Source organism: Phaseolus vulgaris, chromosome 5, assembly GCF_000499845.2.
Source record: "Phaseolus vulgaris cultivar G19833 chromosome 5, P. vulgaris v2.0, whole genome shotgun sequence".
In the NCBI taxonomy this organism is placed as follows: domain Eukaryota; kingdom Viridiplantae; phylum Streptophyta; class Magnoliopsida; order Fabales; family Fabaceae; genus Phaseolus; species Phaseolus vulgaris.
Window position 1 is genome coordinate 3007741 of NC_023755.2, and position 16248 is coordinate 3023988.

The 16248-nt window shown below is 33.0% G+C and overlaps 4 protein-coding genes across 4 annotated transcripts; 1 reads left to right on the forward strand and 3 right to left on the reverse strand.

The window, feature by feature from the left end:
• Nucleotides 1–124: 124 nt before the first annotated feature.
• On the reverse strand, nt 125–1619 carry LOC137834841 (uncharacterized). The gene has a single exon (XM_068643061.1). It carries the CDS (start codon nt 1301–1303, stop codon nt 125–127), a length of 1179 nt encoding a protein of 392 aa, XP_068499162.1. The 5' UTR covers nt 1304–1619.
• A 4839-nt stretch (nt 1620–6458) lies between these two features.
• Nucleotides 6459–7405, forward strand: LOC137834844 (dirigent protein 21-like). Its single transcript, XM_068643064.1, has one exon. It carries the CDS (start codon nt 6518–6520, stop codon nt 7091–7093), a length of 576 nt encoding a protein of 191 aa, XP_068499165.1. The 5' UTR covers nt 6459–6517; the 3' UTR covers nt 7094–7405.
• Nucleotides 7406–8700: 1295 nt separating this feature from the next.
• LOC137836138 (GRAS family protein TF80-like) lies at nt 8701–10647 on the reverse strand. The gene is made up of 2 exons (XM_068644994.1): nt 10425–10647; nt 8701–9977 (listed from the first exon to the last, which is right to left on the reverse strand). The coding sequence occupies exons 1-2, from the start codon at nt 10645–10647 to the stop codon at nt 8701–8703; spliced, it is 1500 nt and encodes a 499-aa protein (XP_068501095.1).
• Nucleotides 10648–12769: 2122 nt separating this feature from the next.
• Nucleotides 12770–14474, reverse strand: LOC137836214 (GRAS family protein TF80-like). The gene is made up of 2 exons (XM_068645058.1): nt 14465–14474; nt 12770–14088 (listed from the first exon to the last, which is right to left on the reverse strand). Exons 1-2 carry the CDS (start codon nt 14472–14474, stop codon nt 12770–12772), a joined length of 1329 nt encoding a protein of 442 aa, XP_068501159.1.
• Nucleotides 14475–16248: the final 1774 nt, after the last annotated feature.

Sequence of the window (16248 nt, forward strand, 5' to 3'; positions counted from 1 at the left end):
ATTGGTTGTCCCATCTCCGATCAATGATTTCCCAAAGGGGAGTGTAGCTAAATAAGATAAAAACAAATAAATAAATCTCCAAAACAAGTTTGTATATCTAATTTAGAAATCAAATATAGGTAAATTACCTTTTACTAACTCCATTGAAGAGATTTTGTATCTTCTCCTTTGCCCTATCCATCTCTTCATAAATAAATCCCATGGCTGGTTTCTCATCTGAATCAACCATGCGCAGCACTTTAATCAGGGGAAGAGCACCCCTCAAGCAATTTAAAATGCTTTTCCAAAATCCCTTGTCCATTATCAGATTTTCCACCAACCCTCCATCTCTAGTTTTTGCAAATTGACTAGATTGCCACTCTGAGGATGTGAACATCTTAATAAGTGATCCTCTATTATCATTCAAGCATCCTAAAGTCAGATAAGAGGTGGCAAAGCGAGTATTGGCTGGTCTTATCAAATCTTTTCCTTCACTATATTTGTGCAACAAGGAGATAAGACCAGTTCTGGAGTAGATGTAGGTTGTAATCTTCTTCCCATTGGCGATTGTGTCGTGATGGAGTGGGATTTTCTTTTCAAAATCTTCCAACATTAGATCAATGCAATGGGCTGCACAAGGAGTCCAATACAACTTTTTCCTCTTTTGCATTAACAACTCCCCAGCTGCTTTATAATTTGCTGCATTGTCCGTTACAATTTGGATGACATCTTCTTCCCCAACCTCTTCAACAATATCATCCACCATTTTGAAGATTTTGTCAGTTGTCTTGCATATATCAGATGCATCAATAGACTTCAAAAAGACCGTTCCCCTTGGACTATTTACCAAAAAATTCAGTATAGTCCTCCTCTTCCTATCGGTCCAACCATCTGTCATTATTGTACATCCATATTTTTTCCAGAAAAGTTTATGTTCTTCTACAATCAGATTTGTCTTCTCAACCTCTTGCTTCAAGTATTTCACTCTTATTTCATAATAGGATGGTGGCTTTAATCCGGGACTATGTCTACCAATTAACTCAACCATCCTCTTAAATTCTTCACTCTTTGCTACATTAAAAGGGATAGCATTATTGTAGAAAAACCGAGCAATCTCTTGACATGCATCTTCTCTATCATTCTTCTTGAAAATGGCATTAATAGTACTTTGAGATCCTTTTCTCTTGAAAATATTTGATGAGTTCCCAATCTCTTCTTCAATTGATCTTTTTATACCACTTTCTGTCTGTCCCACTGAACTCTCTTCTCTAGAGATTGACTTCTTCAAAAAATTTTGCTGCAGATTAACAACAGTATCCATCATTGATTTTTTAACATCTTCAGGCACTGATACACATGCCCCCACATCCTTTGAAGTCCCGGCTAAATGATGTTTTAATTTGTAAACCCCTCATGTGAGTACTTTATCACAGTATTTACACCTTAGGTTCCTTGTTTTTCCATCAACAGACACACAGTGCTTCCAAGCTGAATCAGTTCTTCCACTAGCCATTATAAATGATCACCAAAAATTAACGAAAGGCAGTGGCAGAGAGAAAGGCAGTGGCGGAGCGATCGCGAAGCGGAGAGAGCACGAAGGCGGAGCGATCGCGAAGCAGAGAGAGCACGAAAGCGGAGCGTTCGCGGTGGTGCGCGAAGGCGGCGGCGGCGCAACGCAACGTTCGCGATGGTTCGCGAAGGCGACGGCGACGGCGACGAGCAAGAGTGTGCGCGGTGGTACGCAGTGGTGCGCGAAGGCGGCGTCAACGAGAAGAGCTGCGGCGACAAGCACAATCAGCGACACAAGTTAAGAAAAATTAGGGTTTCGTTTCAGATTAGGGTTTCAGTTTTTAAAATTAGGGTTTTATTAATTTAGGGTTTTCTATTTGGGTCGCGTCATGGATCGCTGGGGCCCATGAATCGTCCGATCCAGCCCTTGGATCGCTGGATCGCTCCGATCCAGAGATGGTCCGATCCCATCTCCGATCTGACGCGATTTTGCCTGGAAAGATCGTAAACTCGGAAGATCGGCGAGTTAACTCGCGATCTTGACAACACTGGTCTGGAGCACCAGTGTAAAATGTGTCAATTTTTTTATAAATTTAATAAAATGTACTTTTTCCCAAATTTATAAACTATTAAATATAATAAAACTAGAAATTGTATAATTTAAATATAATGAAAATGTACATGAGAAAGTTACAAATCATTGTATGTTTTGATTCTAAATTTGTAGAAAGTAGCAGGTCCATTTCTGATGGATTTGTTCAAGACTTTGTGTGCTTAGTGGCTCGGAATCTTCAAAAGCTGAGAAATGGAAGAGTATATTAGTGTTTATACTAACAAATATGCATATATAAATGAGATGTTAGAGCATTTAAATCACATAATACCTGCTACCAAGAGTCTATAATCCTCACAAGTGCTATGGTCCACATCCATGCATCACATAATAACTACATTCAAAGTTTTCTTATTGCTTATTGTACTATTATGAAATATAAGTAACACTTAATTTAATTGAACTAAAAAAAGTAAAACTTAATAGTTTTAATGAAGAAGTGAATATATACCTTAGGATAGATCCAACGTAAATTTTGTGACAATGAAGTGAATCTACCCCTATGACACTAAATACATTGATTGCACTAAAAAGAGAAAAATCATTAGTAATTCATAATAAATTATATAATTTACAGTAACATACCTTTTTACTACAATCTTCATATCTTGACTTGACTTCCTATGCGGTGAACAAACATATTGTGATAGATTTTTTTATGGAGATTGAAGGTCGGAACCCAATAACCCTTGGTGCATTTTACAATAACCCTTTTTGCTTACCACTCCACCGCAAGTCATTTGGTATTTTTTTTAAAAAGACTTTTGGTTTAGTTATATTTAGTTGAAATGTAATTTTATTTGTCACACATGCATATATTTAGTTTTTATTGTTGTGTAGAATTTGTCTCTTCCTTTTGCCATTTATATTCAAAGAGGTAGGTTTAAGAATGTCATTTTGCATGGTTCAAACAAACAAGTCAAATGCAAAGTTCTTATAAGAAACGTTCTTAAAAAACTTGTCAACTTTGGACATGAAACACTCACTTCAGGAAGAAGATCAACATATTTTTTAAACATGATGACCACCCATGTCAACACATTAGGATCATCGTTATGAAAATGATATGAATAAATGTGTATCGTAATAGTTTTGGGATTCAAGACTATATTTTAAATCTTGATAAAATCAGACAGATTTTTTAATTTTATTTGAATTTTATATGGGCAATCATATAGGTTGCTTAAACATGGTTAATATTTATGTCTATTATATTCTTGTTTTCTCTTTGTTTTTTTATGAACTTATTTATTTTGCAAGAAAACCCAAAAGCATAAAAAGATAACCACCTCACAGTGATTTTAATTCTTTTCTTATCATGAATTTTATACATATTGCATTATCTGATTACAACTTAATGTGTTGCATATTTATATGTACTTAACACTCTATAGTGTTCATATAAAATTCCTTCTATTGTTGGTATAACATCAAGTATTATTTATATATACTAATTCTTAACACTTAAATATAGTTCATTGAGTACTTATTATCACGTTAGTATTCTATATTTTGTACTAATTATTTAACATATGATTAGTATTCTTTATTTTGAACTATTTTTTTAACATATCATTACGATTATATTTTTCCTATGTACTGTTGTTATCTTTTTGTGTTTTTTATCACATTATTATTCTTTACTTTGTAGTAATTTTTTAACATGTGATTAGGATTATATATTTCTGTATATACTGTGTTATTGCTAATGTGTTGATATAATTTGATATACTCAACACAAAATATTGTTTCGCAGTAGAAACACACATAACAATTTATATTGATTTTCTAACATTTATATTTTCTTATAACACTTGGAACATCATTCAATGATTTAGTATTTTGTTTTTAAACGTGTGTGCAGGAAAGAAAACGGTATCCAGAGAACAATATAAGTTACTACAGTTGGAGGCTAAAAGAATTATTCATAATTTTATTGTGTATATGTTGTATAAACTTATTTATATACAAATCATATAAGATAAAAATTATCTCTTTGTTGCAAAAATTGTTATTATTCAAACATTCCAATGGTTGTTAAGAAAATCGTGTTTATGAATTTTAATAAACAATATTTAAAAGTTAACTGTCTTTTGAACAATTTTAAAATGAAACTTTAATAATAATTATATTAAATAAATACACCAAATCGTATCCTAATAATAATATGCAAAAAAAGCAAGATCGTGTCATAATAATAATAATATGGAAGGAAATTTTATGATTAAAAGAAAACAACCATTGACAATAACATTAAATTAAATTTATGGATCATTTACTTATACACAACTTAAAAAAAAAAAGACTTTTAAAAATATTAAAAAAGGAAAATTTTAAAAATAAAAAAATTATTTGTTGAATTTTTTTGCAAAAAACAAATTAATCGTTTAAATATGACTAACATCTCACTTATCATTACAATTAACATTTATATAAACAACATTTATATAATATTATACTTTAAAATTAGGAAATAAAACTCCATAAATAATTAATACAATATATTCCTTTCCCGTGCAATGAAAAAAAAAAATTGGTAAAAGTATAAACTTTTACAAGTGGCACTATAACGCACTTAATGAGTGTTTATTGGAACAAAAATGTCCAAATTGTTCAGTTGGCCCTCAAACAAATCTATACTTAATACATTTTAAAGGAACACAAAAAGAAAATTTTGACACTTCTCACTGCTACAATTTTTTCAAGAAAAAAAAAATATTTTATTGAAAGCAAAAACTTTTACACGTGGCACTTCCGGAGTGTGGGTGTGTCTTCCTACACTCCTAATTTTTTAAAATACCAAAATTAGCTTTCTTATTTTTATTTGAAAAGGTACCGTTGTGAGGTTTATAGGTGTTCGAAATATGGATTTTGAAAAATTTATTGATTGATGAATTTTGAATGAATTTTTTTGACTTATGGATTGTTGGATCTGGAATGTATTTTTTGACTTATGGATTGGTGGATCCGGAATGTATTTTTTGACTTATGAATTGGTAGATTCATAATGTATTTTTTGACTTATGGATTGATGAAAATGAAATGCATTTTCAACTTATGTTATTGGTGGATCCGGAATGTATTTTTTGACTTTTGATGTTTGGTTGTGGTTTTCAATAATTTGTTAGAATTTTATGATAAGATGTAAATTTGTAGAAGTATGGACAATGAAAAAGGATTTGTTGAACTTCATTATTAATCAATTTTAAGACTCATTGAAAAACATAAACATAAACATTCTTATGCAATCACCAAAGTTTGATCTTCATATGTAGTTATGACATTGTAATCGAATTCATAAATTAATATGTAAATGTACATTGTGGCTATTAGAAATGCGGAAGAACAAATTCACTCACGATTGTGTAAGAAACTAATTTCATTACCCTTTAAAATAATAATGTAAACAATGTGTAGCTTCATCAAATTACAAAACAGAAATGCAACTAAAAACATATAAAAGGGTCACATTGTTTGTGGACATACACACACATCATACAAAAGGGTCACATGGTTTTCATAAGTTATCATCAATGACCCATCCACTTTAATATTATATTTCGGGTATTTCTTCTACACCCTTTCAATATTCTACTCTACAAATTCAGTGAATGAGTTACTATTGACAACTTATTGATTTATGAATTTGATTACAACCACATAATTATATATGAAAAGCAAGATTAGCAATTTGAAAACATGTTTATGTTTTCCAATGAGTCTTAAAATTGATTAACACTGGAGTTCAACAAATTTTTCAGTATTGTCTATATTTCTACCAACTAACATTTTACCATGAAATTCTAACAAATTATTAAAAACTACAAAACATCAAAAATAAAAAAATGCATTCTGAATCTACCAATCCATAAGTCAAAAAATACATTTCAAATGACCCAATTCATAAGTAAAAGAAAATGCATTCCAATACACTAATCCATAAATATCCCAAAACTGCCACAATTTTTAAAAAAAAAATACTAAATGGAGAAACTTTTACGCATCATGTCATGAGATATTTTTCCAATGTTTATTCAAATAAAAAGAATCCAAATTCCGAAACTGAACTAAAAACAAATGAGCACAAATTAAAGTATTTATTATTAATTAATATATTAATAATACTTCATACATAATTAATATCATGTATTTCTAATGAAAATAAAAAGATATTTTCACGATTTAAGCACAAGTTATAATATAAACTTACACGTGTCCAGAACTTGAATTTGACGTTTTGCACATGAGAAGTGTCTCATATATATTATTTTAGTCTTCAATAACTTAGCTCGAGAAATACATGGGTAATAAAAAAATGAAACAAATATGAAATGCTATTTCTTCTTTTTCTATAAGTGAACACTTTATCCAAACACAACAACCATCTTCAACAATCTAAGACCTAAGAACACAACAATGGTTGTTGTTCCTCTTAGATTCTTGTTCCTTCTCTCTCTCACTCTCTTCTCCACACTCCCATTTCATCTTCACGCATCATTCTCTCATCAGTCCCACATCAAACTTCCCTCACAGACTCACCAATCTTCGCAGAAGCAGACCCACATCCACTTCTTCTACCATGATCTTCGAACCGCCAACAACCCCTCCATCGTGCAGATCGTCGACACCCCCAAGAACGTCCCCAACGGCTTCGGCACCACTTTCGTCATGGACGATCCCATGACGGAAGGCCCGGAGCTCAGCTCCAAGCCCGTTGGGAGGGCCCAGGGGCTCTTTGGCCTGGCCTCTCTCAACGATCTGGGCACCTTCATGCTCATCAACTTCGCTTTCAAGGAAGGGGACTACGCTGGAAGCTCATTGAGCATGCTCGGGAGGAACCCCATAGCGGAGCAGAACAGAGAGATGCCCATCGTTGGTGGCACTGGCGTCTTCAGATTCGCCACTGGCTATGCTATAGCCAACAGTGTCGAACACCTTTCTACCCCTGAGCATTTTGTGGTGGAGTACAATCTCACTGTGCGCCATGGCTAATGTCGTCTACCAGATTTGTTGTGGGTTTTGGGATTCATCATGCATCTGGGTTTCATCTAGAACAAAAAAAGTTGAATTTTTTTTGGAGTTTCAGTAAGCTATTTGTAGCTCTTTTTAATGGTTTTGGTTTCTCAGGGTTTATTAGCATTTTTTTCTTCCGGAGAATGTTGATAAATTCCAGAATGTATTTTGTGGATCAGTGGTAGCCACCAACTTTTTATTAGTGGTGATGTACTTGCTCTTTGGTTAGGTAATGGAGCAAGATCTCTTACTCTGAAATATCAATGGCTTATTCTGAGTTTTTTGGATTCACTTTTGAACTTTCGGATGATCTGTGTTTCATATAGCTATTGAAAATAGTTTTAATTTGGATGTATGCATTCTGGGTTTATGTTTGACTTGTTCATGCATGAAAACCTGTGCAGTGTGCAACAGTTGGAAAAATTAATGTGAATCACTTGAAGTTTTATCTATAAAATTAAATCCACTGGTATTATAAAATATCTAAATTTTTTTATTAATTTTTGTATTTAATACTACCATATTTGGGTTATTGTTGTTTTTCCCATATAGCAATATAACTCTGGATGAAAGAAGTGTTTTTGTTTCTCTTTCATTCGAATACTCATTGATCCACCATCATTTGAGGATCAATTTAATGCTTGACCTGATTTCAACATTTGAGCAATACTACATGTATAATTCAATTGGTTTCAGAATCACACAACTACCACTTCTTTATCAATACTTGAATGTTAGAAGGTAATCCAATAATCTAACACATTTCAGAATCTCATGGCCTCTGCAGTGTAACTATTTCCAAGTTTTTCTCTCAAAATATACTTTGATCTTCCAACAGTTAAAAAAGACTCGTGGATATTCATAATCCAATAAATATAATCATGGATTCAAAGAATAGATAGCTCTAACCTATTTATAAACTTGTTTAAATTTTGTATATAGTAAAATCTCAGATCTTAAATAATATACCTCTAATTGCAGAGTTCTCGATTTCTATTATTACCCTGTTTAAGAGAAGATGACTTTGGATGCTTGAAAATCCAAGATGCATAAGAGAACTACTTGAGTAGTATATCTATCTTCACCTCGTGATTTTAAAGATGAATTAGTCCTAATTTTTTTTTAATAAATAACACTTTATGACCAATTAAGAGAAAATGAAGGATGAGAATGAGAAGTAACTATTGTCAGAAGTTACTTTGAGAGGAATTTGATCTATCATTTGTATATATCAATATGTTGCGAATTTCTATTAAAAAACATTGTCGTCTAATTGTAAAACAAGCTTGTTGCTAATTGAATCACCACCGAACAATTGAAGAAAATTGTCTCAAACAAAAGGGTAGATTGATTTTTCTGTAGGGTTCATCACTTAAAAAGAGAAATTGAAAAAACACGACCCTTTACACAAAATCCTAGACACATGATATTGAAGAGTCTATCTTATCTCAACTAAATAAGATCCAATTATAGTATATATATAAGTGAATGCAACCTATATAACTGAATTTCATTTTAGCTTATGCTTTTCAAATGTGTGGAAGCCATAGCAATACACCTTCCTACATAACCATGTTATTCATCTTCTAAACTGTCCAGGCTGACACAGAAAATAGTGGCTTATCATTCCAGCATACAAACAAACAATTATTCTCCGGACAAAGCTTGTATCCATTTCCATAACCATGCAACTGTTTTGTTGCTTGCATCATCCCATGATGGCTAATATGTTTCTTCTCAAACCCGGCCATTTCTAGCTTTGGGATCCAAGTCTCAAATTTCTCATGCCTCTCCTTTCTCTCAACTCCTTCACCTGCAACAATGTTCTTTATTTCTTGTCCTAGTAGAGTCCTCTCCATGATGATTCTCTCTACTAGTGTTGTTGAAACAGTTGACTCCAAACAGTTGAACAATGCACCGTAAAAGTCCAATGCTTTGTCAACCCTTTCTGTCAAAGAACCATTGACATTGGATTCTTGTTCAGTAACCACCATCACTCTAGGTTGGAGTTTCCACAGGCCATTTAGAAAGTGCATCATCTTTGTTGAAGTAGCACACAGAGGAAGCTGTAACAACGATGATTCAGAACTGGGGTTGGTCTTTTGCTTCCCAAGCATCTCAGCAAATGTCCTTTGATGCATTGGTTCTTCCTGCGAGCTCCTGATGCAGACCATTGCATCATCAGTGGCCAGAAGAGTGTGCAGCTGAAGCACTGAGCTGATTACAAGAGGCTCTCCTTTCTGCACAGGCAATTCTTCAAGGTCAAGATTCTCCAAAGTGCTTACAATAGCATTGAATTGGAGATTGAAATGCAAACTTTTAGCTTCTACTCTTAGTTGAGTGGCCACTTCCTCTAGAATTTCCTCCTTCTCATGTATGCCTGTGATTTTCAGAACTGTGGGGCTCTTTTGGCTTTCTTTTAATCTATGCATAAGATAAATCCACTGAGCAGCATCAGATGCACCAAGATCAATGACGTGGACCTCATCTTCTCCTTCAATAGCTTCAGCAATGGCATGGCTAGTGATTACATATGCAGTCTTTAAAAATGGATACAAGTCATAGAATGTCTTCTTAACAAGTTGTTCTTCCGAGGTTGACATTGTTTTTGACAGATTAACAGCTTTAGGTACTCCCTGCAAATTTTTCAGGACTTGGAAAGCTAGACCCTCACTGATATAGGTAGCTACCCTTTGCATTGCATCACCATAAGGGGAGGCAATGTGAGCAATATAGTCCAGTCCAGTATCTGCATTCATGATGCTTCCTGATTCAATAAACTTGGCACAGGCATTAAGAATACGAGCCAGGTATTTATCCCTATCCTCCCCATTCATATCTTTGAGCCACGGGTATGGTGAATCTAATATACAAGAGATTTATCAGAAAAACTGGAAAAGAGCACTACAAATACATTAAGAGTGTTCCAAACTCACAAGTATTCCAAGTCAAATTTAATTCGTGCACAAATATTGACAACAAGTACATAAATTTGTTAGACATAAATTTTCTATTCACAAGCTTAAGCTTTTGAGATAGTTCATCCTTGACATGATCTTAGACATTAATAACCTTTAACGGTAACTTAAGCTTTCATAAGGAGTTGGTGACAAGAAAAAGATACAAGGCCAAAGAACAAAGAACAATTTTTTCTAGCACTTTTAGTAGATTAACACATTATTACCATGTAAAATGTTGTAAATTTGTAGGAAAACAAGGTTACATGTGGGATATGTAAGTGTTTTACTCTGTAGTGAGAGTATTACCTGTGTCCATGAGTTGGTCCTTGGGCATCCAAAAGACAATGTACACCAGCAAGCAACCTCTCGACTTGTCACTACATTGCCAATCCTATTGAAGAACACAGATGAACATCCAAGAGCATCCAAAGTTCCTATAAGGGCAAGTAAGGCTTCATAGAGAACATGATATTGGGTTTCATGGGGGTAAGTAAGGCAGTAGAAGTTAAAAATCTTGTCATGATCGGTAGCTGCATAGTTAGCAACAATGAAAAGAGTTGGTCTTGTCACCATTGATTTCGACCATAATTGGTTGCTTCACCCAATAAGATGAGAAACGGTTCCTTGCATCTTAGTGTCTTGGTGTGTGTGAAAGTAGATGTTTCCACGTTAGTCATTAAAGCCTCCAAAACCATTATTGTTTGGCTGCATATAAAAGGTAGTCACAGATAAGGACATTGTTAGAAGAAGTTTGTTTGCAAAGGAGACAAACATGGTGTCATTATTACTCCCTAGTTTATGGAGGGATGAGACAACTCCTAAGAGACCAAACGTAGATAAAATATAATATGTTGATTTGTGTAAAAATGTTATAACGGTAGTTGAATCTATCATGAATTTGGAGAGCTTATATTTCAAATAAATGTAAGATTCATAAACATTTAAAAAATATAACATAAAACATACAAAAATATAATTAATAATCACAATCATGATAAAAAAAAGAGTGATTGTATTACTCACCAAATTAGGTTAATATTATAATGGTTGGATTGGACTAGATTATATGGTTCAACTCCTTTGTTAAATGAAAGAAAAAAAATTAAAATTAGGATTTTTATAAAACTAATTCAATCGATCCGACCCATTCACACCTAAATTCAGAATAAAATACAAGACGCGATACGAAACCATCTCGCAACTCATACAATTCATGATACAATCCACACGATACAACTGTATACAAGAGTAAAAATAATTATTCTTACTAATCGTATCGCAAACTTTCGAAACCGAATCGATTTGTATCCTAAATCGTAAGATAATTACTAACATGGTTCTAGCAAATTTGTGAATAGCATAAATTTTATCTTTAGGATAAACATAGTTTTTGTATAGTATACTACAAGGGGAGCAGCATTCAAACAAAGTTGCCTTGTGCTTTGAGACACTCCACCTTCTTGTGTAAAATTAAAGTCATCAACTATAGGTCTAAACAATGCTATATACCGGAGGAGAAAGCAAAGGCTGATATTTTGTAACTTTCCTATTTGGACATGGAAATCTACTAAAATATATGCAATGTAACCACATAGAAGCAAGAGTCCTTTCAAAAGCAATGCTGAACATGATGAGTATTTCATGAGATTATGGACATGTGAATCGGTTAAATCTAGTGGTTATCCAAACTTCCATACCAAAATAGTTATAATTGAAGGTTGAAAACACAGATTTTTAATATAACTACGCCAGTTTAACACATGAAACAGAATATGAAACATTACAATACATTTCCACAGAACATAAAACTAGAAATGATTTGCAGACATGGCCCTTTAATGATCAAAACTTATATTTTATGTAAGATTCAACTGTTCAATGGAAACATTTTAGATATCTGAACAGAAGCCTTCTGATTTTTGTTGAATAACAGATTCATATCTTCAAAATATTTTGGTATTGGCACATTGTTCACTCTAGACCAGAATTTTTAAAGGATGCATTGAACTCATGTCATCTAATGTCAAATAGTAGTTTTATATTTAAACCAAAGGATTCAAACACTAATTACCAATTCGTATTGTCTGTGGCACTATAACCTTAAGGGGAATGGCTTAAATAAATAAAACGAAGAAAAAACATATATATTTCAACTAAGGTACAAGAGTTCCTTTTAGCACACTGTCTTATCCTATCCAATGTTTCATGGCACAGCCAAACACATTGAAGTAACATACATACTCAAATATTCCTTGGGCAAAACTATGCCCTTTTCTTATAAATATTTTGCATTTTTATTTTCAGCTGTTGTAAACAAAAATGAGTTTTAGCTAATGTTATATTTGCTGATATCACTGAAAAAGATACAAACCAAGTGCAGTGATATAAACAAATTTTGTTTGCATATTAACCCAGGTGAGGATTAAAAGTGGATATTTTACTAAAATGAATGGATATTAACATCAAGAGGAATACAAGATGGATTTGTTGTTTGGCTATTTCAAATCATCACCAGCTCTACTCTAGAGAACAAAAATGTAAAACCCTTTATACATAGAAACAATTAAAACCTACAAAAGAAAAAAGATGAAAACAAAAACCATCCACCTTCTTGTCTTGTTTATTACTTCATTTTAAACCTCTTGAAATCCATGGCAATGCAAGGGTCTTTTATATCCAGCACATATATGAACATTCATCTCTTAAAACTCCAAGCTGATACAGAAAACAATGGCCTATCGCTCCAGCAGACAAGCAAACAATCATTCTCTTCTCTAAATTTGTATTTACTACTATATCTCTGCAACAGATTCTTTGCTTCTATCCTCCCATTGTAGCTCAAAGGTACCTTTACAAAACCAGCCATTTCAAGCCTTCGAATCCATTTTTCGAGTTTCTCATGTCTTTCTTTTCTATCAACTCCCTCACAAGCAATGATGTTTTTTATCTGTTCTCCAAGAAGCATCCTCTCAAGTTTTTGCCTCTCAACTGATGTTCTCATTACAGTAGAGTCCAAGCAGTCAAACAAGGCACTGTAAAAGTACAATGCTCTATCAACTCTCTCCATCAAATTTGATCCATTCAGATTTGATTCTTGTTCAGTAACCACTACCAGTTTTGGTTGGAGCTTTCTCATGGCGTTCAGAAAAATCCCCATCTTAGGTGAGGCACCAAAGGAAAGAGGTGACAATGCAGAATCAGGACTCAAGATATATGCATTGATCATATCTCTCTCAAGCCACTCAGCAAAAGTTCTTTGCCCCATATGCACTGCTCTCTGCAGATTCATAGATGCTGCTGCGGCTGGGGAGATTCTTCCTGCCATGTCATCATCAGTGGAAAGAAGCGAATGCAGCTGAAGAACTGAAGTTATTGCAATAGCATCTCCTGTCTTAACAGGCAACTTCTCAAAGTCAACATCTTCTAGTTTGCTAACAACTGGATAGAACTGTAAAGGAAAATCCAAATTCCCAGCTTCAGATGTCAAATGAAAGTTCATCTGGTCTAAGACTTCTTTCGTCTCATGAATGCCTGTAATTTTCAGATGGGGTGGACCTCCCTGACGGTTTTTGAAAGTGAGTAGAAGATCTATCCATTGAGCTGGCTCACAACAATGGAGATCAATAATATGAACCACCTTTTCACATTCCATGGCCTCCACAATGGCTTGGTTTGTGATCAGGTATGAAAACTTCAAAAAGGGACACAATTCATAGAAGTATTTCTGAACAAGGATATCTTCTGAAGATAGTGATGTTTTTGAGGGATTGATAGATTTGTATACACCTGGCAAATGTTTTATTATCCTGTATCCAAGTGCTTCACTGAAATAACTCACCATCCTCTGCACTGCATTACCATCAGGAGATGAAATCTGAGATATGTACTCAAGGCCAATATCTGCATTCTTAATGCTTCCAGATGCAACACATTTGGCACAGTCAATGAGAAGGCTTATTGGATTTAATCCCTGGGAGTCCCATCTCAGCTCCCTCATCCATTGATATGGTGAACCTATTCAATCCACAACAGTTGGATTAGCAAAAGTAAGACCCCATAAGGATGAAAAAAAAGTTCATTCCCCTCATACTGACTAATTGATCAACTTATCATGCACCTGAGTCCACACATCCTGGTTGGTTACTTATTTCTTTTAGTTCAGAATTTCACTTCTGTTTTGGTGACTTTAGTTTTACACTTCTTACAATGCTGTGCTCTGGATTTCTTTCCATTACTTCTTACACTTCTTAAAACTTTTAAACAACTATTTACAAATCACATTAAGAAAACCAAGTGAACCATATGAACAGTTTAAACTTTCTTTCTATTGTTTTCTGTTCTTAATGCAGCATTTTCTTTAGCCATGAAAACAAACAAAAAAAATCATTACCTGAGTCCATAAGGTGAAACTTGGACAGCAGATCAATAGTGACACCAACAACTTCAAATTAATAACTTCAAATAGTGACACCAACAACTCCAAAAAAGCCTCTAAGAGCAACTAAACCAAAAATCCAAAAACTGTTCCCCGGCTAGTTGCAAAGCTCTGAAGTGTTTGTTATGAGGGGTTTTATAAGTTAGTTGAATTGAAGCTCTTGTCTTGAAGAGTTTCTCAGAAATAAAAAATGTACAAGAAAAAGGGTTGATAATGTCACCTCTAATTTGTCATCCTTCTGGTGCAGCAAGGAATATGCAGTTTCTGAATTGTTGGGTCCTCTCTACCCAGATTTGTCTGTTTGTAGAGTACAAGATTTTAGTGCTGGCCAAAACAGGTATCATTGTCAAATACAAGCATGTCCAAACAGGCCATAGTTGTTCCATAGTGGTAGATGATGAGGATAGCAAGGAAAACCTTAGGAAGATCCTCCAAAACAAAATTGGATTCATGTTGAAGGCTACACAATTCACTTGGTGACTTCTCCTTGGACAAAGCAAAGAACAAACAAGTCAATACCTGAGTTTGAGAGGAAAATGTGTTCAAATTTTCTCAGTTGAATTTTTTATGGTATATTTTGTTTCACTAAAACATAAGCTGAATTTTTATCTTATATATTTTGTTTGTGACTCCAATATCAGTGATCAACTTTGCTAATCATCTTCATGTATTTAACTGGTTTTTAATTGCCACAACAGATAAAACCACAAATAAGATAAAAACAAACAAATGATATAAAATATTTTCTGCTTCTGACAGAAATATTCATTAAAACCAACTATGAGAGTAAATATATTCTATATACATTGTCTTGGATTCTCAACAATAATAAAATAAGAAAACAAAAAATTTCATTGAGAATAGAAGGTCTATATAAAGAGAACTCTCTCAATTTTGGTGTGTTGACTGAGTCCATAAAAACTCTATATAAAACATCATTCAGAAACAAAACTGTTAAAATAATTATAACAAATAAGTACTAGATTATTAGAAGATCTTTAGTACACAATCTTCTTCTTCATCATATTAGACTGTCTAACTGTCACACTAAACTCTTCAAGAGATACTCTTTAATAGATGATGATATGTTGTACATGATTTAGAGAAAATCATATATTTCATTAACGGGCTTAACTAAAAATAATATGATATATTATAATTTTCTCTTTTAATTCCTAAGCTTTGATTTTAATTTTCTATATTTTATTTTATGATTATAGTTTCCAGATTTTAATTAATTTGTAATTTCACTTTAATTCTCATATTTACATTTTTTTAGATTTTATTTTTTGTTATTAAAATTACATTTTTTATTGTAACCTTAAATAAATATGTTAGGTCTTAAGTTTCATCTGATCAAAATAAAATAGGTGAAACTGAATATAAGATAAAATTGTGAATTTTCTAAAATATGAAGCCTAAACTCGGGAAAAAATTGAGAAATCAAAATTATGAATAAAAAAATAAAGAAAACTAAAAATTGCAAATTTTAGTACAAAAACATAATTTAAATCGAAGAAACAATGTTAAAAAGTATGTATGCCCACCACTCATTTTTCAAGAGAATTTTTGGTGAAATTTAAGTACATTATGATTATAATTAAATGTAGACCTACGTACTGTACAAGCTTTAATTTCAACACAATAATTAATAATGACATTATATATGAAAATAGTTAAGAAAAAACACAGAGATAGTTCTCTTTTTTACATATAGAGTTTTATTTATTTATAAATTT

Bases quoted from the DNA above. Each gene is read 5' to 3' on its own strand.
- LOC137834841 (XM_068643061.1), bottom strand. From the start codon at position 1,303: ATGATGGATACTGTTGTTAATCTGCAGCAAAATTTTTTGAAGAAGTCA.
- LOC137834844 (XM_068643064.1), top strand. From the start codon at position 6,518: ATGGTTGTTGTTCCTCTTAGATTCTTGTTCCTTCTCTCTCTCACTCTC.
- LOC137836138 (XM_068644994.1), bottom strand. From the start codon at position 10,647: ATGGTGACAAGACCAACTCTTTTCATTGTTGCTAACTATGCAGCTACC. The intron at 9,978-10,424 runs GTACATTGTCTT...CTTGTATATTAG, and splicing joins TCGAGAGGTTGCTTGCTGGT to ATTCACCATACCCGTGGCTC.